The 24714-nt window shown below is 53.2% G+C and overlaps 1 protein-coding gene across 2 annotated transcripts; it reads right to left on the bottom strand.

The window, feature by feature from the left end:
* Positions 1-14576: 14576 nt before the first annotated feature.
* Positions 14577-22012, bottom strand: Amn (amnion associated transmembrane protein). Of its 2 annotated transcripts, none has more exon segments than NM_001108061.1 (12): positions 14577-15003; positions 15089-15182; positions 15266-15443; positions 15532-15679; positions 15771-15853; positions 15951-16059; positions 16165-16302; positions 16438-16655; positions 16771-16858; positions 21123-21167; positions 21250-21368; positions 21901-22012. In NM_001108061.1, coding segments are annotated over 12 exon segments (1380 nt in total). In that variant the 5' UTR covers positions 21944-22012; the 3' UTR covers positions 14577-14886.
* Between the last annotated feature and the right edge of the window lie 2702 nt (positions 22013-24714).

Raw genomic sequence — 24714 nt, 5'->3', positions numbered from 1 at the left:
GACAGACTGGCTGAGGTGAGCTGGGTTCCTGCTACTCACTGAGAGCTCCAGCATGGCTGGTCAGCGAGGGCAGGGAGGCACTAAGCACCGACCGGAAAATAAGGATGAGGGGTGCTGGGGCCACTGGGGCTCAGTGAGCTCATTCTCTGCCACAGACAAAACATTTGACCAAGAATTAAACATCCGGGGCTGGAGAGATGGCTCAGCGGTTAAGAGCGCCCGACTGCTCTTCCAGAGGTCATGAGTTCAATTCCCAGCAACCACATGGTGGCTCACAACCATCTGTAAAGAGATCTGATGCCCTCTTCTGGTGTGTCTGAAGACAGCTACAGTGTACTTATATATAATAAATAAATAAATCTTTAAAAAAAAAAAAAAAAGAATTAAACATCCGGAGCTGGGTGCCGGTGCACGCCTTTAATCTCAGCACTTGGGAGGCGGAGGCAGACTGATCTCTGAGTTTCAGACCAATCGGATCTACCGGGAGTTTAGTTCCAGGACAACCGTGGCTACAGAGAAGCCCAGCCTCCAAAAATCCAGGAAACAAAAACATCTGGGAGAACAGATGACCAAGCCACAGATAATCAAAGATAGCCGCTTCAGAGTGGGAGGGGCCAGCCCTGGGTTCGAGAAGAAAGCAGGCTGAGGAAGCAAGTCAGTAAGCAGCACCCTTCCATGGCCTCTGCATCAACCCCTGCTCCAGGTTCCTGGCCCGCTTGAGTTCCTGTCTGGACTGACTTCCTTCAGTAATGACAGCGCTGTGGAAGCAAAGCCAGATGAACCCTTTACTCCCTACCTCGTGCGATGCTGCTGGCACTGTCGGCCCTGCGCCCCAGCTCTAGACCGGGCTGAGGAGCGTCGGTCACGTGCTTGATCACAGCATTAAAGATTCCCCTGCTGGTCCCGTTTAGGTACCTACCCCATGACTTGCTGCTCTCAGGGAGCCCGTGTCACTTTGTCTGTCTGTGTCCTCCTAACTCTCCTTCAACACCAGCTGCTGTCAGTGGAGGGGAGATGACCACTCTAGCTGCTTCATGCTGACGGGACATCTCGGGAGTGTTAGTCCCAGAAAGGGGGGACTCTCAGGAAGCAAGCTCCTGAGGCCACTTCAGTGGGCTGTGGTCACACACCCCGAGCTGCAGCCTGAGATGAGCCGCTGGGTCTATTCAGAGCCATGCTGAGCCTCGCCCTCCAGCATCATCCACCCCTCAGTGTATAAGACTGACTGGCCTAGGAGTCCATTTTCTTCCATTAGCTCCTCAGCCAAGGGCAGTCCAGAGAAAAGCGCTGTCTTAGGGTTTCTTGCTGTGAAGAGACACCATGACCGTGGCAACCCTTATAAAGGAAAACATTTGATTGGGACTGGCTTCCAGTTCCAGAGGTTTAGTCTATTACTGTCATGGCGGGGAGCATGGCAGAGTGCTGGCAGAAGGAGCTGAGAGTTCCTCACCTTGACCTGCAGGCGACAGGAGACTGTCACACCAGGCCTTAGCTTGAGTATGAGATCTCAAAGCCTGCCTCTGTGGTGACACCCTTCCTCTAACAAGGCCACACGTAATAATGCCATTCCCTACAGGTCAGACACTCACGAGAATCTAGGGGGCCAAACCACCACAAGTGGGCATCTCTAAAACCTAGTGGGTAGGACAGTCCAAGTGATCAGTTCTAGAACCTCTTCCAGACCCTGAGGAAGCAAAGGTTGGCCTCCAAGGCTGGTTTTGAGAATGATGAACCCAGGATCTGCCTTCAGGAACTTGGCTGGCTAGTGGGGCGACTAGGATTAGAGTGTGAGGTGGCTTCCAGAAAGAAAAAAAATCTAACCGTCATTTGATTTTTTTCCCCCTCCCTTTAGGTTTAAACAGTAGGCCTCTTGGCTACAGTTAGGCACCACCCCATGGAATCAAGCCAAACCCACGCTGTCCCATATCTGGGCAGCATTTTTTTTTTCATCAAGAAGATAATTAGTGAGAAATGCGTGCCTAAAAAAATGTCTGGTATGGATTTAAGCCTAATGTGTCTAGGGGATACAATCTTTGACTATTAAAGAAACACACCAGTCAGCACTCAGGAAGCAGAGGTATGAGGAGCTCTGTGAGTTTGAAGCCAGCCTGGTCTATATAGCAAGTTCCAGACCAGCCAGGGCTATGTAGTGAGACCCTGTCCAAAAAGAGTAGGGGAGAAAGGAGACGCTACAGCTGCCATGTTAGTCTTTGGTCAAGCTTTCCCGTTGAGTGTGCAGGACCTTGCAGCTGGCCAGAATCAATCACTTATTTCTTCCTGTCCAGGCCTACTGCTCTAGCCCTTGGGGCTCACGGGAGCTCTGAGGGGAGCCTCTGGCTCCTCTAGCTTTGCTTTGACCATTGTTCCATCTACGTGAAGATAAGTCAAAGGCCTTACTTGGCAGTGGCTTCTCTTGGAAGCACAGAGGACATTCTCCCTCTTTATTGACCCTCCTGTTTGCAAGGAGAGCTTACCAGGTGGAGTCTTCAAGGCCTCCCTGAACAAGAGAACAAGTGATCCCCCAGTCAGTCCACAAAGTCCCCCGGAGGACCCTGACCGTTGGAAGGAAACGGTTAATTCTCCCTTTTAATTCCTCTGACCACATGGCAGGGCCTCTGGGTGTGACCACCGGACACCCAGATGGTCACGTACACCAGTGCTCTTAGCAGCTGTATTTAGATAAAGTTTAGCCAAAACCTAACTCTTAAATAAGGTTGGATTAGATGTACGATTTACCTGTAAGCCAGTCCTCATAACCATACTGAAGAAGAGACCAGTTCCTGCATTACTTAGGCAGAGGCTTGACGACAGTGTGTTGAACTTTTTAGGTCTTTTACAAGCCATATTGCTCGGACCCAGTAACCTACTTACATTGTTTTTGTCCTAGTTAGGGTTACTGTTGTGATAAACACCATGACCAAAAGCAAGTTCCCAAGGGAGGAAAAGGTTCATCTGGCTCTCGCCTCCACAGCACTGTTCATCACTGGGGGAAGGCAGGACAAGAACTCAAGCAGGGCAGGAACCTGGAGACAGGAGCTGGTGTAGAGGCCATGAAGAGGCGCTGCTTACTGGTTTACTTCCTCAGCTCCATTTCCTATAGAACCCAGGAAGGACCACCAGCCCAGGGACGGCCCACAATGGGGATAGGGATTGGCAAGAAACAGAAAAGACGTTTCTTTGAGAGTCTTTAAGCATTACTATTTCAGGTGAGTGTCGCAGAGCGTGCACAGTCAAACCAGTGTCCAGCCCAAGACTCCCTGGCGACCCTCGGAAGCAGACTCTACCCAGTCAGTCTGTGTGTCTGCAAACGGAGGCAGACGAGCTGGAAATCTCAGTGCTCCTGGCTTTTCTTTCTTCTCTGATAACAAGAAGGCTCTGAACACAGGCGGGCCAGACTTCTCCCTCTGCAAGGGAAATATCCCAGGGGACTAGGACATGCCTCCCGACAGAAAAACGTCAAGGTGTAGGTGTGTGTGTGTGTGTGTGTGTGTGTGTGTGTGTGTGTATCTTCTTTTTTTTTAATTTTATTTATATGTGAGTACACTGTAGTTGGTCTTCATACACTTCAGAAAGAGCATCCTATTACAGATGGTTGTGAGCCACCATGTGGTTGCTGGGAATTGAACTCAGGACCTCTGGAAGAGCAGTCAGTGCTCTTAACCACTGAGCCATCTCTCCAGCCTGTATGTGTATCTTCTAAGGTGTAGGTGTGTGTGTGTGTATGTGTGTGTGTGTGTGTGTGTGTGTGTGTGTGTGTGTGTATCTTCTGAGGTGTAGGTGAGTGTGTATTCTAAGGTATAGAGGTGTGTGTCTAGATTAGTAGTGTGTATGTACGTGTGTATCTAATTAGGTGTAGGGGAGAGGGAGAGAAAGAGATGAGAGAGATTCTGTCCTGAGTTTGGGAAGTCAGCTCAGTGTTGATTGGGGGATCTTGGAACCATATGCAGAAGCCAGGAGGACTGGGTCAGAGCTGCTCCTCCTACTCACAGACCTTAGGGGTGAGTGAGTAGCTGCAGCCGGTCAACAACAGGAAGCAGCTAGTCAGTCCAGTTTGCATCAGGGAGAAGCAATAGAGTGTCCAATGTAATGTGTGCTTGCCCATGGCCCAGTCGCTGCTGTCCATCGTCCCCTCCTTGAGTCTTTCTCGGGCCTGCATCCCTTGTCCCAAGCCACAAGGACTACAGTCCAGGTCCTTACGGCTACCAAGACATTTGATGTCACATCACTCCTTAAAACAGTAAAGTCACATGAGCCCAGAGGGACCAGTGCCCCATCCACCGGGTTCCCTCGGCACATGCTACATGATGGGGCCTCCTCTGCTCCATCCTCACAATGATCTCAAAACCCAAGGCTAAGACGTTTCCAGAGATCAGAATTCATAGATCAGGAGCCAGCCAGACAGGATGCATATAATGTCAGCACAGCAGCCAGCCAGTCAATGCCAAGACAGAGAGGCTGGGGGCCAGCGAAGTCCTGAATCCAGAATTTGGGATCTGCCTCATTCTGGGATCCAGCCACCCACTTAAGTAAGTGCTCAAATGTTAATCATTTACAGAAATCCCATAGGAACTAGAGGACCAGCCCATCGTCAGCCATTTCTGCCAGGCATGGTTAGCTTCACGCACGGCTTTGCTTCCAGTGCCCATCACGTTCCTATCTGGTCCTAAATTAGCCGTGTGGAGGCTTTGGAGAGACAGCTCCGGACTGTGCAAGCTACACTCCTGTGGCTTAATCCCCAGTCTAGTGTCACCCAACAAACACAGGTTACTTTAGACACATGCAGGACCTGCATTTGGGGTATTGCTCTGAGAGTTTTCACCAAAACTGGCTATTCATATCCACCTTCCTTTTATACCTCACCACACAGCCTTGAAGCCACAGCTCGAGGCTGTAACAAGTAGCATCTGTAACACAAAGTCGTCAAAAAGGGTGACCCCCCCTCCCAGAGGCAGGGGATCTAACTGAGATTTAAAGGTAACCATACTGCCAAGGATCATCAGAGTAGAAGGTCCCGGCACACGTGCGAGGTGGACGCTGGACATCAGGTTAACAGTCTCTTCCGCAGTGACCCCTGGCCACAGTGAGCCAAGCACACAGGCACAGCAGCACCAGCAGTAGGGAAACATGCCACACACACTTCACCTCCAGGAGCCAGGACCTAGGAGCTCAGAACACTCCGCAGCAGTGAGTGGTCCCTGCTACAACAACCGCAGCCACTGCTGCCTCTGGGGACTTTCCTGAAGGTCCTTCCTTTGTTGACACTGGGCAGAAGTCCTGGAGGGCAGGAAGAGCCAGCCAACAGCCTCTCAAGCTTCATCTGGCTACAGCCTGTTCATTGAGTGCTCATCCCCGGGTTGGCAGCATGCATGGCTTTGGCAGGGATGGCGGTGGCTGGAGGGGCTGGGGAAGGGAGGGTTGAAGGGGGCGGGGCGACTGCGGTGGGGGTGGGGTGGGAGGGCTGGCGGGGGCGGGGCGACTGCGGTGGGGGTGGGGTGGGAGGGCTGGCGGGGGCGGGGCGACGGCGGGGGAGGGGCGGTGGGAGGAGGGACTGCAGAGGGGTGTGGCAGCGGGGACTGTGGGATTGTCTACCCTGATGACTTTACACACTCTGCATTTCCCATTACAGCCCACTTTTTTTTTTCTCTTTTGTTTTTCTGAAACAGGGTTTCTCTGTGTAGCCTTGGCTGCCCTGGAACTCACTGTAGATTAGGCTGGGTCAGAAATCCCCCTGCCTCTGCCTACCAGTGCTGGGATTAAAAGCATAGGCCAGCAGCAGCAGTAGAGGGCATTTCTTTATCCTCCATGTGAAGCCCATGTGCAGAAAACTATCAACTGTTCCCTTCTTAAAGCCAGAGGGTCAGCTATCCCAGTGGATAGAGCCAGTCTACGGGAGCGTTTGCTGACAACCATCCATTTGTAGACTAAAGGTGTATTGGAACCTATTGTCTCCCTCTCCAGAGGGTCTTCCAGAGATTAACATCACAGACCTGGTTTCTTCTTCCTCATTATCTACCATGAAAGGTGGGGGAAGCGGTCCCTGTTTAGGCAGCCATGTTGGTGAGACTACATGGGTGCAAGTTTCTGATGTTTCTGGGGGACACAATCTCACAGCAAACTCCCTGAACCTACCCCTCTTTCCCATGATCCCCTCCCTACCTTGGGTACAGGATTCATCAGTTGACCTGGGCTCTGGAGTTTGATTGGATGTGATTTTCTGTAATGGTCTCCACCGATAGACATGCTGACGTGGATGCAGGTGTGTTGGGGAGCGCATGAGGCCTCACCCCTAGACAAAGTACTACAGGAACTATGGGTTACTGAGTGTAGGAGACATAACCCTCACAGAGGAGAGCACACCAATTGATTGCCCAATCGACTACATACATGGATGTGTGAGAACATGCAAACATGCAAATATCATTACAACATATACATAAATACAGCCTATATACTGAGTAGGCTGTATTATGTATTTAGGAATACACTCAGACACACACACACACACACACACACACACACACATGTGCAAAAATAATTAAAAAGAGGCCCTGAGTTTGAAAAAACAAGGGGTGGGAGTCAGTCAGTGGGAGGGTTTGAGGGAAGACAGAAAAGGGCAGATGGAATTATACAATTATCTCAAAAAATAAAAATTTTTAAAGAGAGTGAAAGGAGGGGGATCCTATCGTTAAGCTCTGTCCTGTACGACTCTGTGACCTTAGGGACTTAACCACCATTCACCAAAACCTCTGGAGTAAACACTCCCTTTAACACCACCCTCTTCTCAAGTTTCAGATCTGTAAGCTCAAGCACTCAGTCAATAATTCAGGGCACAGGCCCATAATCGAGAGAACTCGGAGTGCTTTTTCCTTAGCCTGGACACGTTACAGAAACTGGAAAACAGAACAAGAGTGGGCATGGGCCAGCACCCCAAGAGGGCAGCTTGGAGGGAATGAAGATTCCATCTTATTTGGACTGAAACCAAGCTTGGATGGCGGGCAGAGAGAGCTGTTGTGCAGACCCAGTGGGCCTCTAGCCTCCCACCACGGCGGGCAGAGCCTCCTTTGCCTGCCTCCGGGTGTTACTAGCAGCAGCTTCCTGGCCCTCTCGGATTCACAGAAGCCTCCCAGGCCATCTTAGACCACCATGGCTGGGAAAGCTCTCGGCCCGCTTTGGAGACAGATAAACGTTATTTTCTCTGCGGACTGGCTTGCAGTGCTGAGAACGGAACCTGAACGTCGTGCGTGGCTGAGGCAAACCTAACTACTGCTGCCCACCCGCAGCTCCCAGCCAAGCCTCTGCCATCTTCTTCCCCAGAGTCCAGTGTCCTCTGCAAAGCCAGCAGAGCACCACACACACACACACACACACACACACACACACACACACACACACCAGACACACACAGAGAGACAGACAGACAGACACAGAGAGAGAGAGACACACACACACAGAGAGAGACAGACAGACACAGAGAGAGAGAAAGACAGACACACACACAGATACACACACAGAGACAGACAGACAGACACACACACACAGGCAAACACAGACACAGACACACACAGAGAGACAAACACAGACACAGACACACACAAGGACAAAAAGCTCTCCGGCTAGAGAAGGCACAGTGAAGAGGGGGCATTTGCAAGGTCACAGCTGTCATCCCCAGAGAGTCTAGCTGTCCCTACCACCCCAGACTCCTACCTCAGAGTTCACATCAAGTATTCTTACCTCTGGAAAGCTCCGAGGAGGAGAGAGGACAAGTTTCCAGCAGCCACGAGTTCTAGAAAGCAGCCACAGCCCATGAGCTCACACACAGCAGCCTGACAGTGGAGCATGCCCCACCTCAAGCTCAAAGCAACCCTGGGACGCTTTCTTCTCTCTGTTGAGAAAACGTCAAGAGGTCCAATCTTGCCTGCATGCTCAAGATCACCTCAAGAAACAGCAGGAAAAGCCGAGGGGAGCCCCTCTCCAAGGCAGCCCACCCTGGGGTGCTCACCCTCAGCAAGTCACAAGCCAGGTGGGCTGAGGAAGCAGTAGAGCAGAGGTGTGACCTTTCCCCTCCGTGACCTGTGACCTTCCCTGCGCTTCGTGACCTTTCCCATAAACCTCCAAGTGTATCAAGTGGGTGTCTGCTGTCTCCTCCCTTCTCCAGGTGGACATCAGTCCCTTGGTTGGCACTATCCCTTGGCTTAGGAATGATGGCCTCCTCCCTGGTTCTTGAACCATGAAAGGATCCTTCCATCCAGAAAAGGTCGAAGCACCTCCTCTCTCAGAGCCTGGGCCCCTCCCTACTTTCCTCTCCCCCTATGGAGGGTGAGAGCTCTCACCATGCTAATCTTGATGCAGTCAGAAGGGGCTCTCGGACAGTCACAGCCACCTCCTGGGCCTTCTCCAGGGTCTACAGTGTGGTATCCAAGGTTGAGTAGATTGTGCTTCAAAGCCAGGATAAGCACCCTGAGGACTCTAACGGAGGTGCTGGCTGTCATCACCCTCGATTATCATCTCTCAGGTCATTCCTTGCTGGGGCAAAACAAACAAACAAAAAAATCAAACATCCAGGAAAGACAGAAGACCAAAGCCCAGGCCACGCTGAGGAAAAAGTAACAGATTGATCCACTCAGAGTAGGTGAGGACCCTGGTCAGGCAGGCCTGGGCACTTTATAGGCCCTGAGATCACCGCCTCCTGTTTGACCTATCTAGACATCCAGGCACACGCACACGCACACGCACACACACATGCACACACACTCCAGGCCACTGAGGCAGTGTTGGAGCCCAGAAGTTAGCTTTTGACCCTAGGAGCAGCCTGCTCCTTGGTTATTTCATATGGCCTCAGGGTCCTCCCTTTCCTCCTATTGGTCCTATTGACAGACAGACAGACGGACAGACGGACGGACGGACGGACGGACACACACACACACACACACACACACACACACACAGAGTAATGGGCACCGTGGAACCAGGAAGTCAGCTTTGACAGCAGCTGTACCTCGGCACAGCCCTGCAGACCCAGGCCTCACTGGGGCTCTGACAGCAGCCAAGAAAGCCATGTGGTTTTAGCAACAGCAAACCATCATCTTACCCATGATCCCTCCCCATTTCGTGGTCAAATCATTACAACCTCCTGGGGAACACGGAGCAGTCCACCATGCCCTAGAGAGGCTTAGGCAGGGGTATAGTGGGTGGTTTCCGACACAGAGGGTCCTTCAGAACTGTGGTGGAAGTGGGAGTACAGGGCTGAGCAGAGGAGATGGGGGTTGGTATGGTGTGTGTGTGTGTGTGTGTGTGTGTGTGTGTGTGTGTGTGTATGAATGGGGGATGATCCACCCCTGACTGCACAAAGTAGGCTTGAAGACTGAGAAAGGAATAGCCATACACTGGCCACTGTGGTCTGAAAAAATGCTCAAAACACTGGGATACACTTGGTATCGTAAATGATAAGCCATGGACACAAGAGCGCCACAGAATGTGCCACAGAATGCCTCATTCACATGAAATCCCAGTGGGGCCAGGCTGTGATGGGAATGGTGCCACTTCAGAAGCCTCTGAAGACAAATGGTCACGTGGCATCCGTTCAGCGTCACGTGCACACATGTATGGCTTTTTTCCGTCCGCCACTGTGATGCTGTCACCTGTCCATCCTGCTACACCCACTGCAGCTCTGGCTTCCCAGTGAATAGGTCCAAGCTGCCCTTGGGGGAAGGGTGCGATTTGCCTGGCAGTGATGGCTATGACATCTGTCAAAAGCAAGATGGATTCTTGTCAGGGAGCTGGAACCACAATAAAAACAAGTAAGAATAAGAGTTATGAAGGGGGAGACCCCACATGGGTTCGGTCTGATAACATCAAGAACTTCAGAACACGGCCTCCCACAAAGGAGGATCTACTTCTTCAAATCTACTTCTGCAAGGATGTTCGCCCAGCCGCCCTCGTCAACTCCGGGCTAGCCCTATCCTTGTGAAGCCTTCCAGCCAGGGATTGCTTTTGAAAGGCTGCCTTTAAAACCGTCCCTTTGCTTACAACTTTTGAACAGGCCCGTGGGCTCTGCTCTCACTGCAGCCCTTCCAGGACAACCACTGTTCTTTGGAAAACTTCCCAAGATACATCTAGTGTGAACCGTGAGATCTGAAGTCAGGCCACTTTCAGAGGGACACAGTCATTCTGTCGTTTTAGAAGCTGGCTTACATTTGGGCCAATGAGACACCCGTACTCCAGATGCCTTACACATCTGCAGAAACTGGCTGACTAGGTGCAAGTGAGTTTGGAGCCCAGGAACGAGCTATCAAAAGGCTGCAAGAGATCTTCATGTCTCACAGACTTTACTGGTGAAAACTGCCCAACTGTCCTGTATGATGCCTGGGACACCCACTAAAAACTGCCATCAACCAATCCCCTTGTCAGTGACAAACTTCAAACATCCTATGGCTGTTCTAAGCAGCTGTCTGTCCTCACTGAAGTTCTGAGAAGTTTGCTATCAGGTTGTGGAACCTTCACAAACAAACAAACTTTCAAAATGAATCAAGAAGGGGTTTTGGTGATGGTTCAGAGTTAGAAACACCCGGCCGTCTTGCAGAGGACCAGGGCTCAGTACCTAGGACCCGCATCACATGGGTCACAGCCACCTGTAACTCTAGCTCCAGATCGGACACCCCTTATGGCCTCCATAGGCATCAGGCACACACATGCCACACATAGGTACATGCAGGCATTCACATGTGCACATAAAATAAAAAATAAATAGTTTGGGTTTTTTTTTTAAGTCATTCAATTACAAATTTCAGGCTGGACACGGTAGCACACACTTGATCCTAAAACATGAAAAGCAGACACGGGATGTGTTCTTTATGTTTGAGGTTAGCCTGGTCTACATAGCAATTTCCAGGCCAGCCAGGGCTAAATGGCAAGATTTTTGTCTCAAGAAAACAGCAGAAGGGCTGAAGAGATGGCTCAGTGGTTAAGATCACTGACTGCTCTTCCAGAGGTCCTGAGTTCCTGTGTTTGGGTACCACAGGACAGCTCATAACTGCCTATAACTCCGGTTCCAAGGACCCTAACCTACCTATGTCCTCTTTGACCTCCATGGTCACCCGAAAACACATTCCACACACTCACACTCGCACAAACACACACATAATAAAAACAAAATCTTAAAAAAAAAAAAAAAAAAAAAGAGCCGCAGGTGTAGTAGTGAGTGTGTGCTCACTGAAGGCCCTATCCAGGGAAAGGAAAACTAAACTGGGGAGTAGTGGAGGAAACCCGAGGTCCACCGCTGCACATGCAGTTCGGAATGCAGAGCTGCTGCTCTGTGGGCTGATGTCTGTTTGCTGGCGAGGGCAGGCACAAGATAAGGCAAGGCCTGTGATTGGGCAGTGAAAAAGTAGGCGGGCACAGAGTGTTGGAGAGAGGAGAGAGAGGGGGGAGGGAGAGGAGGGAGAGGAGGAGGATGAGTAAGACCCAAGATGGAGGAAGAGAAGGACCAGCCAGATCTGTGTGGCTTTAAGTGGCCACAGGTGGCTGTGACTATTTCACAAGGGATGGATTTTATAAGACAATTGGTCTTCATCTAGGTGGGCAGCTTATCAATATCAATTGGTTATGAGTTTATCCTGTGGATGTTTTGTGGAGTGAGAATCTACTGATGTAAATCTGATTGATAAGTTACAAGCTTCTAGAGTTTTGTTTTGCTGGGATGCTGGGAATTGTGACTATAACCACAGAGGGTGAATGGCTGAATGGGGCTGGCCTGGCGGCGACCCGAGACATGGGAACTAGAAGGGCGGTCGCTTCTGGGGCTAGCCGTGATGGAAGATCGCTGTGGGGCCCAAAGAGTAGCCAGCAACGACAGCATGGGATGGAGATGTTTCTGAGAACTCAGGACCAGAGAGTTGGCCTAGTCTGGCTGACTGAGATAAAAACACCCTACAGGGGCTGGAGAGGTGGCTCAGCGGTTAAGATCACCGGCGCTCTTCCAGAGGTCCTGAGTTCAAATCCCAGCACCACATGGTGGCTCACAACCATCTGTAATGGGATCCAATGTTCTGGGGCCACCATGGCTAGCTCCAGAAGTGACTGCCCTTCTAGTTCCCATAGAGTGGAACTTATAGATAATAAATAAACAAATTAAAAAAAAAACAAACCAGGTTATCTTCAGTGCTGGGGACAGGGTCTTATGCAAAGCTTCGAGTGTTGGTAGTAATCGGAGAACAGCTTTTGTGAACAGGATGGAGGTTTTCATCTTTATTCTTCTAACGTGACCTCACTAAAACTAACAAGTTCTTCCTTTATGTGAAAATACTGCTCTAGAAGTTGTAATTTTAATTTTTTAAAGATTTATTTATTATATATAAGTACACCGTAGCTGTCTTCAGACACACCAGAAGAGGGCATCGGATCTCTTTACAGACAGTTGTGAGCCACCATGTGGTTGCTGGGAATTGAACTCAGGACCTCTGGAAGAGCAGTCAGTGCTCTTAACCGCTGAGCCATCTCTCCAGCCCAACTCCCTTTTTAAACGAGGGCCCTTAAACCCTTTAACCTCCCTTCTCGCCCACCACCCACCAGAGGTGGTGGAAAAGAAAGAATCTGGGCGGTGTGGACCTGCTTAGAAATGGTTCTTTAGTGCAAATCCCATTTGTGTCCACAGGAAATCAGCAGTTCAATTCAGTAGAGTCGGGTTAGCAGACACAGCAGTGGTGGCACAGCCCAGCAGAGACAGCCAGGCGTCAGCCTTGGCACAAGTCAGCAGGAGGGACCAGGGCCAACAGGAGCACCAGGAGGAGTTCTCAGCCCTGCCTCGCTCAGCAAAGCAGAGATGAGACCAACAAGTGTTTAGCTAGGAGAGCAAGTCCAGGTCAGCCCTGACACTGCCCATCCGGTCTTTTTATATTCCCTCCAAAAGTACATCCTGCTTCAGCACGTGAGTCTGTCTCAGCTGACATCACTCTGCCAATCAGCAGAGCCTGAGGAAGCAGCAAGAAACTGCCCCACTCTGCCAGAAGGGTGTGTGTGTGTGTGTGTTTCTCTATGGAGCTCAACTATGCAATTTACTTGAATTTACCAATATATGCCTGTCGTTATGGAAGATCCTTCATCATGAGTCCTTTCTTTCCCCTGCTTGCTTTAGCAGAGGATCCTTTCACCTGCATCTGCTTCAGTGAAACGTTCCTTCGTGTGTTTGCTCCCAGCAAAACACCACCCAGCACAGCTGACTTTTCAAAGAACCCTTAAGTCTTCACTTCAGTCACTGAGTGGATAAAACCATGGCCCCTTAAGTCCTGCCCCTCCTGTGCTCCACGAGCTGGGAGATCCGCTTCCCCCAAGCAGGGTTGGAATGGTTTCTACGGTAGACCAAGTTTGCTTTGCTGCATTTATATGATCAAGCCAAATTTGAAGAAACTAAATTATTCTTTGTTTTTTGAGACATGGTTTCTCTGTGTAGCCCTGGGTGTTCTGGAACTCTCTATGTAGTCCAGGCTGCCTCAGACTCGGAGATCTGCCTGCCTCTGCCTCCTGAGTGCTGGCACTGAAGGTGTCACAAAAGTCAATGTAATTCTAGAGGGCAAAAATATTTCTAAAAACCACACTATACTTGGTATCTGTGAGGCTGTGGTTTCTATTTTTTCTTAAAGGCTGGTTTTCAGGTGCTGAGTGTTTTGCCTGTGTGTATATATGTGCACGGCTTGTATGCTGTTCCCAAGGAGCCCAGATCCCCTAGGACTGGAGTTACATGATTGTGAGCTGCCATGTGGTGCCAAACAGACAGTTCTATCTGTGAGCCATCTCTCCAGCCCCTGACTGTGGTTTTTAAGGTTCCCCCCCCCTTCTACCTCTAGACTAGAATCCATTGTAAATCCTTGTACAGGTTGCCAACCTAATTTCCTTCTTCCTTTTTTTTGAGGGGTGTGTGCATGCATGTACACGTGTTCAGGATATACAGGTACACACGTGTGCATGCAGGGATGTGGGGCAGAAAATCTTCCTCTGGTGTTCACGTAAACTGGCGGCCACCTCCCCAGTGCCACGGTTACACACTTGTATTGAATGTCTGGTGTTTTTAGGTGGGATCCGGAACTCAAACTGCTCCTCGTGCTTGCAAGACAAGTATTTTACCCACGGAGCCATCTCCTCGGCCTCCCCTCTTGGTTTAGTTTGGGTTTTGTTTATTGAGAGTCTTGGCTAGGCTGTCCTCAAACCCTTGATCCTCCTGCCTCTCTAGCAGTGGGGTTACAGATATGCGCCACCCACCATGACTAACACTGATCCGATGTTTTCCCATAAAAATTACTAAGAACTGGAACTGCTGTTTCTGAACACCCACTAAGCTAAAAGTTGGACAACCTGAGAGGACCGGAGGCTTCATGTCCACCACCCTGTAAGTGGAGAAAAGAGATGCAAAGCGGAATGCTCTGACAGGAGGCAGGGCTCTATTCCAGTGAGACCTGAACCTGGCTGTGAGCTGATATCTGACCAAGCCAAAACTGGAACAGTATCAACGACCATTTGAAACTGCTGGATTCGGGGGTCACACCTCAAGCCCCAGCTAATCACGCAGGCTGAGGTGCACAGAGAGATTTGAGCCCAGAAGTTTAATGTCTTCCTAGAGTACATGGTGAGACTCCCACCTCAAAATGAAACACCACAAACCACAGGGTGGCTGAATGGTAAAAGCACTTGCTACGTGGATCTGAGGACCTGAGTTCAGACCCCCGTCAGTCAAGTAAAGCACGCTTACAAATGACATCTTGCTAGCAAATTAAAAAAACAAATGAACAAACAACCCTTTATTGGGCAAAGTAGGCTTGTCCTTGCCACCAGAAGGAAGTCATGGTCTCAGAGGGGTGAAGAGTCCACAGGTTGGAGACCTAGTACCCTCCCAGCAGGTCAGGCCTCTGCCTCTGCCTCCCCAGCAAAGAGTGGGTTAACGAAGCAGCCGAAGTTGGTATCAATGTCCAAGATGTCCACCTTCTGAGTTGAGTCAGGAAACTCTACCGAGGCCTGCTGCGGAGTCACAAGGTCAGGGGCTCACGGTCCCAAGCACCAACCCCAAGGGGACCCCCAAAGCTTCTTCCCGCCGACGTCTCACCTGCTGCTTGAAGACCATCACGTCGAAAATCGGATTTCGGAAACCCAGCGGCAGCCCAGCCGATGTGGGCTCAGCATCTCCGTGCCTTCTCCACCTGCCGGAAGTGGGCGCACGTGAACCCCAGGGACAGCGGGGCGAGCCTCTCTGGGAGCCTGCCTTCCGGAGCGGCCAGCGTACCTGAGCCTCCCGCTGCGGTGTAGCAGCAACAGCACAGTCCCCACCAGAGCCAGCAGCACCACGGCCGCCACGCCGCCCGCCAGCCCGGCTCCGGACCCGTTCTGATCCAGCGCCGAGTTTGCCGCCGTGGGCTTGCCCGACTGCCGCAGGGTCGCCGACACGATGCCGAGCACGCTGCCTGCAACGGGACGGACTCAGCGGGGGCCCGGGCTCCCGGGGTCGGTGAGGGGAGGGAGGGCACAGAGGGACGGAAGGTGCGGGCTTACCTTGTGCCACCGCGTCCTGAAGGAGCGCGTGGCCCAGCTGCCCCGCTGCGCCGGTCGCCGGCCGGGTCTCCAGCAGCACCACCTGGATCTCGGTGTGGGCGTCGCGCAGCACCTTGGACACCGCCACCTGCAGGCCCTGGTACTGGGGCTACGGAGGGAGGAGGTTGGCCGGGACTCTGCCGTCGGGCCGAGGGGGACTCAGCTATCAGGAGCCGGCACCCGCCGTGTGGCTTCCTTACCTGCTTCAGGAAGAGGTCCAGCAGCCGCGCTCGGTACCGCTCCAGGTCAAATGTGGGGTCGTGGGTCAACGACACGATAGCTCCTGCGACGAGAGGACAGCTCAATGCCACGGACCCCAGCAGTGGAGGGAAGTCCGCCTGAAGTGCGTTTGAGGGCCGGGAGGTGGGGGGGACGCTCACCGCAGAGGTCGCAGCACTGTCCTTGAGGCCTTACGGGGTCCTGGCAGGTGGCCTCGGGGCAGCGGCCGCCCAGGGGCTGCAGCAGAGACGCGCAGATCCACGGCAGCGTCTGGGTGGGGGGCACGGAGGTGAATGCAGAAAAGCGCAGCGGCAGCCACGCGCCCCAGCGTGGCCGGGGCGAGCCTTGCGCTCTCCCCGGTCAAGGCTCACTCACCTCGGCGTTGCCGCAGACGCAGCCCGTCGCGTCGGTGCAGGCCTGGGAGCCCACTCTCAGCGCGCCCGACCCGTGGAAGCGCAGGCGGCCCTCGCGGGACGCCAGGAAAGCGGCCAGGTCCTCGTCGCGCGTGAACGTCTGCAGGTGGTGGCATTACCAGCGGCCCCAGGCGAGCCGGGAGAGAGTCTGAGTGCGCGGGCCCACGCGCGCAGCTGTAGGATGCCACGGGGACGCGCACAGAACATGGGACCCAGCCCTCCCGCGCCTGCTCACCTGACCCACGGCCGAGACGCTGCGGACGTGCACCGGGTTGGGGCCTGGGCCAAGCGCCACGCGGAAAGACCCGTCGCGCGGGAAGAGGACGTCGTCGTAGGTGCAGGGCACGCGCTCGGCGTCCACGAAGAAGATGCCAGACTCCTGGGTTCCGGAGCTCCATAGGTGAGGGTCAAGCCAGGAGAAGCGGTCGGGATTGCGGAAGAGCAACGGGGCGCCTATGCCGGGGCGCACCAACCCACTGAGCCCTGCTCCTCCCAATGCGCCCGGCCCGCGCGCCCGCCCTCTCCAAGCCCCGCCCCTGACCACGCCCAGCCACGCCCTTTTTCTCACCAGGGTTACAAGCCGGGTCGGAGTCGCCTCCTGCAGCGCTGAATGTAGCTCCCGAGGCCAGGACGAACTCCCCGTTCAGCGGCAGGAGCTGCGGAAGGCGGGTGCTGAGGTGGCGCGGGGTCCGGCAATGCCCTGCGACAACTAACACCTCCCGGGCACAAGGGGGAACCCAAGCTGCGCGACCTTGGTGGGGATCCAAGTGGTGTCAGGGACCGGGAACCTTAATCTGGCTGACAGCTGGGTCACCAGGGAAAGAAAAGAGAGGGCACAGCGGGCACATGTGCCAGGGCTAAAGGACCCCTAACTGAGCCGTAGCCGAGGCTTAGACGGTCACATGAGCAGGGTCTGATGCTAAGGAGCAGGGCACAGCTGAGACCCTGGGAACCCACGGAGCACTTGGGGCGGCAGGTGACATTTGCCAGCACCCATCACTTGGAGAAAGTATAAGACAAGGTCTCCTGGATCTTAGAAATCAGACTTTAAAATATATTCATACGCCACTGGGGAAGGGGCTTCAGTTTCAGAGAGATAGGGATACAGGAGAAGGCAGGAAATTTAAGAGTGATTTTAGCTAGTTCCAGGCTCCACTATGGGATCCCCCTCAGCGTTCAGATCCGATTCTGTGCTAGGAGTATGCCGTAGGGAAGGGAAAGAATGACCCCGACACACCGTTTCCTGGTTCCCCAAGCCTCTCGTCCCTCAACTCTCCATCCCTCTCCCAGAGCTTAAGGAGATGGAGACCATGGGAGCTGCTCCCTGCAGGGTCATCAGGTCATCAGCCAAACCCACAGCCCAGGTTCTTGTCCCCACTTGGCCTTCCCAGAGCTTCAGACCTATCCAAAGCCTCGCCCTTGACAGAGGAGATGATGCCACAGGCCAGCTACACTTCACCAAGGGTAAAGCACAGTGAAAGCCAGGGACTCCATCCACAGGTGGGGACAGCTGGAGACTGGCATGATATAACGTGGTGGCACCTCAGAAGAACTAGGAAGAGAATGTAGACCCCACCCCCAGGGACCAAGCACTAGCAGATGAGATAAACACCAGGACTGATCTAGCTCTGGGTGTTCGGTGACAGGTGTCCACGCCCAGGCTCCACAGAAGACAGCAGAGAAGTCCAGGGCAAGGTTGGGCATCTAAGTACCAAGTTAATATATGAGGGCTGAGAGAGGCTGAGGCAGAGACACGAAACCAAGGAGACCCGAGCTTGGGAAACTAAACTTCAGTTTGAACGCCAGCAAGCAGAATCTAACCGCCCCCCCCCACACACACACAGGTACGTTTGATATCAAAGACAGAGACTATTCTAGCCCCCAAAAGGCAGAACAGAGAGGAAACAAGATAGGAAGAGCCAATAAGTGATTGGAGCCGGGGCCTTAAGGGATGCAGGCGCCCTTGCCACAGGGCGGCTCACAACCAGCTGTGATTTGGCGCCCCCTTCTGGCCTCTAGAGGTGCTGTGGGCACGCGTTGCTTGGAGGGGTGCTGATCTTCTTTTTGAGAATTGGAACAGAAGGAGGAGCTTCAGTCTCAACCCGTTAGGAAAGAACACTGAGCATTAATTAATAATTAGAAAAGGCGGTTTGCTTTAGCAATGGAATTTCTACAGTGTTCTAAAGCTGTGCCCTTCAAACCTAGAGCCAACATGGCAACCGCTTTAAAAAAAGTGACAATATGACAAGGGCCCCTACTTCCACAGGAGTAGTGAGCACCGACAATAGGAGAGAAAAAGAAATAAGAGGGCCAGAAAACAAGAGGAATGGCTGCCGTTTTTCATACAAGAAGAACCATCAGAAATAATATATATGTATATATATATCATTCATGATAAACACCAACTCTATAAAGTACTTATGAGTCAATTGGTATCATAAACAAACCACTTGGGGTTGGGGATTTAGCTCAGCAGTAAAGCGCTTGCCTAGCAAGCGCAAAGCCCTGGGTTTGGTCCTCAGTTCTGAAAAAAAGAAAACAACAACAACAACAACAACAAAACAAAAAACAAAAAAACCCCCACCTGTTACTTTTTTTTTCCCCAGACAGGATCTCACTGTGTAGCCTGGAATTCCCTGTGTAGGCCAGTGGTTCTCAACCTTCCTAATGCCTAGACCCTTTGATACGCTTCCTCATGCTGTGGTGACGTCAGTCATTAAATGACTTTTGTTGCTACTTCACAATTGTAATTTTTGCCACTGTTACGAATTGCGATGTAGGTTTTTTGAAGATAGAGGTTTGGTTAAGACTTGCTAATGTAGACCAGACTGACCATGAACTCACAGAGATCAGCCTGCCTCTGCCGCCTGAGTGCCGGGATTAGAGGCTGAGCCACCGCACCTGACTCTGCAGAGAACATGACGGAAACATTGGGGACACAGCCCGAGCTCTAGGATGGAGATTGCCACCACGATGCAAGTGTTCTTTTGTGGTGTGTGTGCAGGCTTCCTGCAACAACCAGAGCCACAGATCAGCAAAAGGTGGAGGGAGATGGAGATTGGAGAGGGGAGGAGGAGGGGAAAATGCCAGGGGAAGACTCCAGGAATGTGTGAGGAACCGGAGAGGTCCGAGATGGGGCCAAAGGATATCACTGGGAGCTGGAGGGGACGCTCAGCTCCCCAAAGTGACTCACACCCTTGCTCATCAATGAACATCTTCAAGCAGCTCGTACCCCAAGCCGGGTGCTGAAGAGAAGAGAGCAAGGAGAAAGGAGAGCAAGGAGAAACGGGGAATTGTTCACACTTTGTGTGGTAATAGAGATGCTGGCCAGGAGCTGCTGCCTGGGAGCCTCCGCCCACCCATTCCCACCACTGCCCCTGCTGCCGGTGGGGAATGGTGCTTTAAGCAGGTGGGGGCAATCTTCTGTAGCCTGTACTGTCCTTGTAGGTCTGCCACACCCGTGGGTCCAGCATGCTCTTGGTCAGTGAGCCTATAATCCCAGCATCGTGGAGGCAAGACAGTGAGATCAGGAGATCCAGGTCAGTCTCATCCACAGCGTTAGTTCAAGGCCAGCCTGGACTATTTGAGACCCTGACCCACAGAAAACATTATTTCTTTTTTTTTTTCCTTCTTCTTCTTTTTTTTCGGAGCTGAGGACCGAACCCAGGGTCTTGTGCTTGCTAGGCAAGCGCTCTACCACTGAGCTAAATCCCCAACCCTGAAAACATTATTTCTTTTTTTTTTTTTTTTGGTTCTTTTTTTCGGAGCTGGGGACCGAACCCAGGGCCTTGCGCTTCCTAGGCAAGCGCTCTACCACTGAGCTAAATCCCCAACCCGAAAACATTATTTCTTGCTGGGTATAGTAGCAGGCAGATCTCTTGAGTTTGAGGCCAGCTTGGTCTACAAAAACAAGAAATCCTATATTGACAAAAACAAAACAGGGACTGGAGATATGGCTCAGTGGTTAAGAGCACTGACTGCTCTTCCAGAGGTCCTGAGTTCAAATCCCAGCAACCACATGGTGGCTCACAACCATCTGTAATGGGATCCGATGCCCTCTTCTGGTGTGTCTGAAGACAGCTACAGTGTACTTATATATAATAAATAAATAAATAGAAAAAAAGAACAAAAAAAAAAAACAAGCAAAACTACAAAAACCAACCAAAAACCCTTGTGCACCTAAATGGGAATTTTATATTTGAATTGCCATGAAATAATTATTCCTTCCGTTTGGTGTGGTGTGCTTTGGTGTTACTGATAGCTCAGATATTAAGGACACTGGCTGTTCCTACCGAGGACCCGGATTTGAATCCCTGCACCCACAGGGTGACTCACAAACGCCTGTAACTCCAGCTTCAGGAGACCCAGTGCCCTCTCCTGGCCCCCATGTGCCTTGCACACAAGTGGCGCACAGCACAGACAGAATTATGCAGACAAAATACCCATACACACATACACAGAAGGGAAAAAACCTTAACAAAAGAGGAAAAAGAAACAAACTCCTCATTCTTGGCTCCAGCCACAGGGCCTGAGCTAGGGTCGTGGGGCCATAGCCTTTGGCGCATATTAAGGCCCCTAAGCCTTAGCATGTGCAGGGGGGGAGGCAGAAGCTGTTGAACTCTCGCTCCTCACCCTCGGGGGGAGCGGGGCCAGTAGCTTTGCAGGGAGCTTGTGAACATGACCTCCGGAACAGGGAAGGGCAGGCGGGCTTCCCAGAGCCCACCCTGCACTGAGCCACTGCGGGTGGGGGTGGGGGGCGCCGTGGAGCTGGACTGGGAGACCCCACGTGCTCTCTGATGTCCCTTTCTCAGGGACCGTCTCTACCCAGAGGCTCCCGAGGCGGCGCACAGAGGCCCGGGAAGGGGTCTTTGGCGACCCGGGGCCAGCCTTGCCCGCGGCGGCCGCAGCCCCGAGCCTTACCATATCCGAGATGGCGTGACTGTCTCGCACCAGGACCGACACCATCTGCAGCAAGAGGTGGCGTAAGGCGCGGGGATGGCCGACCTCCCCACCTCCAGTCCACGCCCTCAACTCCCCACTGAGGCACCTTGTCCTCCGGGAACTGGACCGCATCTCCCGCGCACGGGGTCCGGTTCTGGTTCCAGTTGGAGGCGGTATCGAAGGAAGTGTTGGGGACCCAAAGTTTGTAGGCGGCCCGAGTCAGTGCTAGAGAAAGGAAGGCTGAGTGTCGCCCCTCCCGGGAAGGCGACCCTCCAGAGAAGCGCGGCGGAGGTGCACACAGCGCAGAGTCAGACCCCTCTGCAGCGTTCTCCGGCGCACTCTTAGCCGATCCGCAGAACCCGCGCAAAGGTGCCCTCCCCCTCCCTCAGGACATCGCCACTATTCAGGACACGTCGACTGCCCGGGATGGGGTCCGGGGGGTTCGGAGAGGAATTGGCCTCAGGAAGGAGCTCTGGCGGGAAGCTCACTGGGGCAGAGAGGGGTCCCCGAGCCCAGATCAGACAGCCCTGTCCCGACTGTGCACAGGGGAGCCGCCAGGGTTCGGAGGAGACTGAGGTTTCTCCACTTCCTAGGCATTGGGAGCCTCACCAGCCCACGCCGGAGGACGGGGAGATTGAGGCAGACTGTCCACGCCGCCCCCATAGCCCATCCTCTCCTGAGATCGCGACCCTTCCAGCCTAGAGAAACCTCAGCCTCAATCACGGACCAGACCCAAGGGGACGGACGCGAAGCCTACCACAGAGCTGCAGCCACAGCAGCACCCGGCCCAGGGCACCCATCTCTCCGCCGCCGCCCAGGCTCTCACCGGCGCGGACTTCGCTCCGAGGTCCCCACGTGACCGGGCGGGGCTGAGGGGCAGGGGGCGCCCAGATGTTACACATTTACCTTGGGACCGCCCAGCTGTCTCCTCAGGTCCCTTGGAGGAATCTTCTCAGTGACCTTAGCATCCGCCCTTTAGGACCCAGGGCCCTGCCCAGTGAGGGTGCCGGCCTGACTTGCCCTGTGACACGGTGTGGAGGTGGTCAACGACCCTGGGGCTCAGCCATCTTTGCCCGGTTTCTCCAGGCCTGCAGTCCTGGCCTGAGTGTGTGTCCGCAGGGATTATGTGTCCGCAGGACAGAAAGGAAGGGCTGCAAAGTGCAGGCGTGTGGTTGTCCTGGACGTGAACAGGCAGGGAAGGCAGAGTGCAATGTGCCTGGGTAGACCCAGGCGGGTTGTAGGGGACCGACAGGGTGGACGACGAATGGAGAATCCTCGGTGAGATAAATGTCAGGACACCCAGTCACCAAACGGTGGTGGCAGTGGCGTGAGGAGGGCTTCTGTGAGTACACGGTATAGCCCATGGCTCCTGGTGCTGGATGTTCTGAGAGCGGTGGGGATGACAGTGGCTGGAGAGTGACTGGGCCAGTGGCAGAGGGTGGCTGATGGATCGCGGTGGGTGAGTGGGTAGGGACAGTGGGTGGTGACAGCCGTAGACTACGTTGTGGGGAGACGGTGTAGGGTGGATGGGAAAGGAAGCCCGGTGGATGGCAGACAGAGAATGCTGGGAAGGGTGCGTGAGGATGCTAGTGGGGTCCATCTGAAAGGAAGGTTGGCTGAGGCAACAGGAAGGTCGAGGAGAGGTGACGATGTGTGGAATGAGAACGGGGAACCGGAACCGACAGTAGATGAGGCAGGTCCTTCGGTGCTGTGTGAAGGAGGATAGAGATTGGGCAAAAGCGGATAATGAGAGGCTACTAGAAAAGCGTCTCCCAGTCCAGAGGTCAACATGTCACTTGGGAGTTGACTCTTGTGACCCAGCCCTGCCCAGTCACATATCCCTGTGGGGCGAAAATGCATGCCTGCCACAGGTACCAGGTCAGCTTAACTGGTTCGCCATGGAAACAGCTCTGGCTGTGGCTGTGAGGCTATCTCCAGACCCTGAGGGGGCAAGGCCGGAACTGTGAGCAGCACTCCTCTCTGCTTTCCTGAGACACACCACAGTGTCACTAGAACAGCCAGGATGACCAGCTGGCTGCCTCCTGCCTTCCCTGCCACCCCCCCCCCAACTGTAAGAGAACACACTTTTCCTTCCTGAGGCTGCCTCTGCTGGGTGTTTTGCCACAGCAGGGGTGTTAGAGGGATCCCCTGTGATAGGGATGGATGCTGTGATGTCGTGGTGCACCTGTGAATGGTGGCGGATGTGTGTGCGATGAGGCAGAGGGTTACAGAGCAGGGACGGCTCCTGGAGGAGCTACTTCAGCTTGGGAAGTCCCTAAGCCCTGCTCCACCCTCCTGTTTTCCCTTGCAGAAGGGGACACTTGTTTTCCCACCCAGGTTGGGCCCAAACTGGCCAGGGAGTACCAGGGTACCCTTTACCCTGGCACAGTTGCCTTCAAAGTGGGCATCAGCTCTCCTGACCCAGCAGGAGTTAAGTGTTGAGAGGTTTGCTCTTGGCCTCAAGCACGAGGGGGACTCTTGGAGGTCATATTCTTCTTGCCTGTTGTTTTAACCCATGGGACACAAGTGCTAGTGGCCAGGTGGGTGCTCCCATGGCTGTCACACGGGAAGGGCAGTCGGAGGACCTGGGCGATGAGGCTTCCTGTTAAAGGCAGCATTGAACAGCAAAGGAAGAGTTTGCTGCGGCTGCTGTCAGAGGGTGGGAGGGACGGCTGGGACCAGGAGCAGACAGTGTGTCTACAGAAAGCCCTTGCTGGTCAACACGAGCCCGGGGCACACGTGGACACACACTTGTGAACTGGTCAGGGCTTCATAGGAAGCAGGAGAAATGCAGAGGCTTAAAGAGTAACTAGTAGTAGTGCTCTGTGTGACCTTGGGTAAGGATGGAGCCGGGGGCTTGGCGGTTGCTCAGTTTTGTCTTGACCGCCATCTTGGGTCAAATTATCTGTACACAGGCAACCTTCTTTTGCCAGGGAAGCCATAGCCCTGACTAGGCCACTGTCTTAGGGTTTCTATTCCTGCACAAACATCATGACCAAGAAGCAAGTTGGGGAGGAAAGGGTTTATTCAGCCTACACTTCCACACTGCTGTTCATCACCAAAGGAAGTCAGGACTGGAACTCAAGCAGGTCAGGAAGGGGGAGCTGATGCAGAGGTCATGGAGGGATGTTACTTACTGGCTTGCTCGGCTAGCTCTCTTATAGAACCCAGGAACACCAGCCCAGGGATGGCATCACCCACAATGGGCTGGACCCTCCCCCCTTGATCGCTAATTGAGAAAATGCCTCACAGCTGATCTCATGGAGGCATTGCCTCAAGGGAGGCTCCTTTCTCTGTGATGACTCCAGCTTGTGTCAAGTTGACACACACAACCAGCCAGCACAGCCACTGAAACAGCCACCAAGAGGCTCTCCACTGGTTCATTCGAACTGTGTCAAGAATGCTGTATCAGTTGATTTTGTTCTTGGCCATGATAGCTCATGCCCTACCTCAAGGTTGTGGGAACTCTGAATGACGGCCCTGCGGTGCTGTGGGGAGGGAAGGCAAGGGACAGATAGCCAAGGATGTCTGCAGAAATAACGACCCGACCAAGACAGTGAGACAGGAGCGT

This window comes from Rattus norvegicus, chromosome 6, assembly GCF_021556685.1.
Source record: "Rattus norvegicus strain SHRSP/BbbUtx chromosome 6, alternate assembly SHRSP_T2T, whole genome shotgun sequence".
Classification (NCBI taxonomy): domain Eukaryota; kingdom Metazoa; phylum Chordata; class Mammalia; order Rodentia; family Muridae; genus Rattus; species Rattus norvegicus.
Note: the sequence above shows the minus strand (reverse complement) of the source record. Positions and strands in the feature narration are given on the sequence as shown.

Bases quoted from the DNA above. Each gene is read 5' to 3' on its own strand.
- Amn (XM_087553558.1), bottom strand. From the start codon at position 21,943: ATGGGTGCCCTGGGCCGGGTGCTGCTGTGGCTGCAGCTCTGTG. The intron at 15,854-15,950 runs GTGAGCGTCCCC...CTCTCGTCGCAG, and splicing joins ACAGTGCTGCGACCTCTGCG to GAGCTATCGTGTCGTTGACC. The intron at 15,183-15,265 runs GTACGCTGGCCG...CACTTCCGGCAG, and splicing joins CACCGCAGCGGGAGGCTCAG to GTGGAGAAGGCACGGAGATG.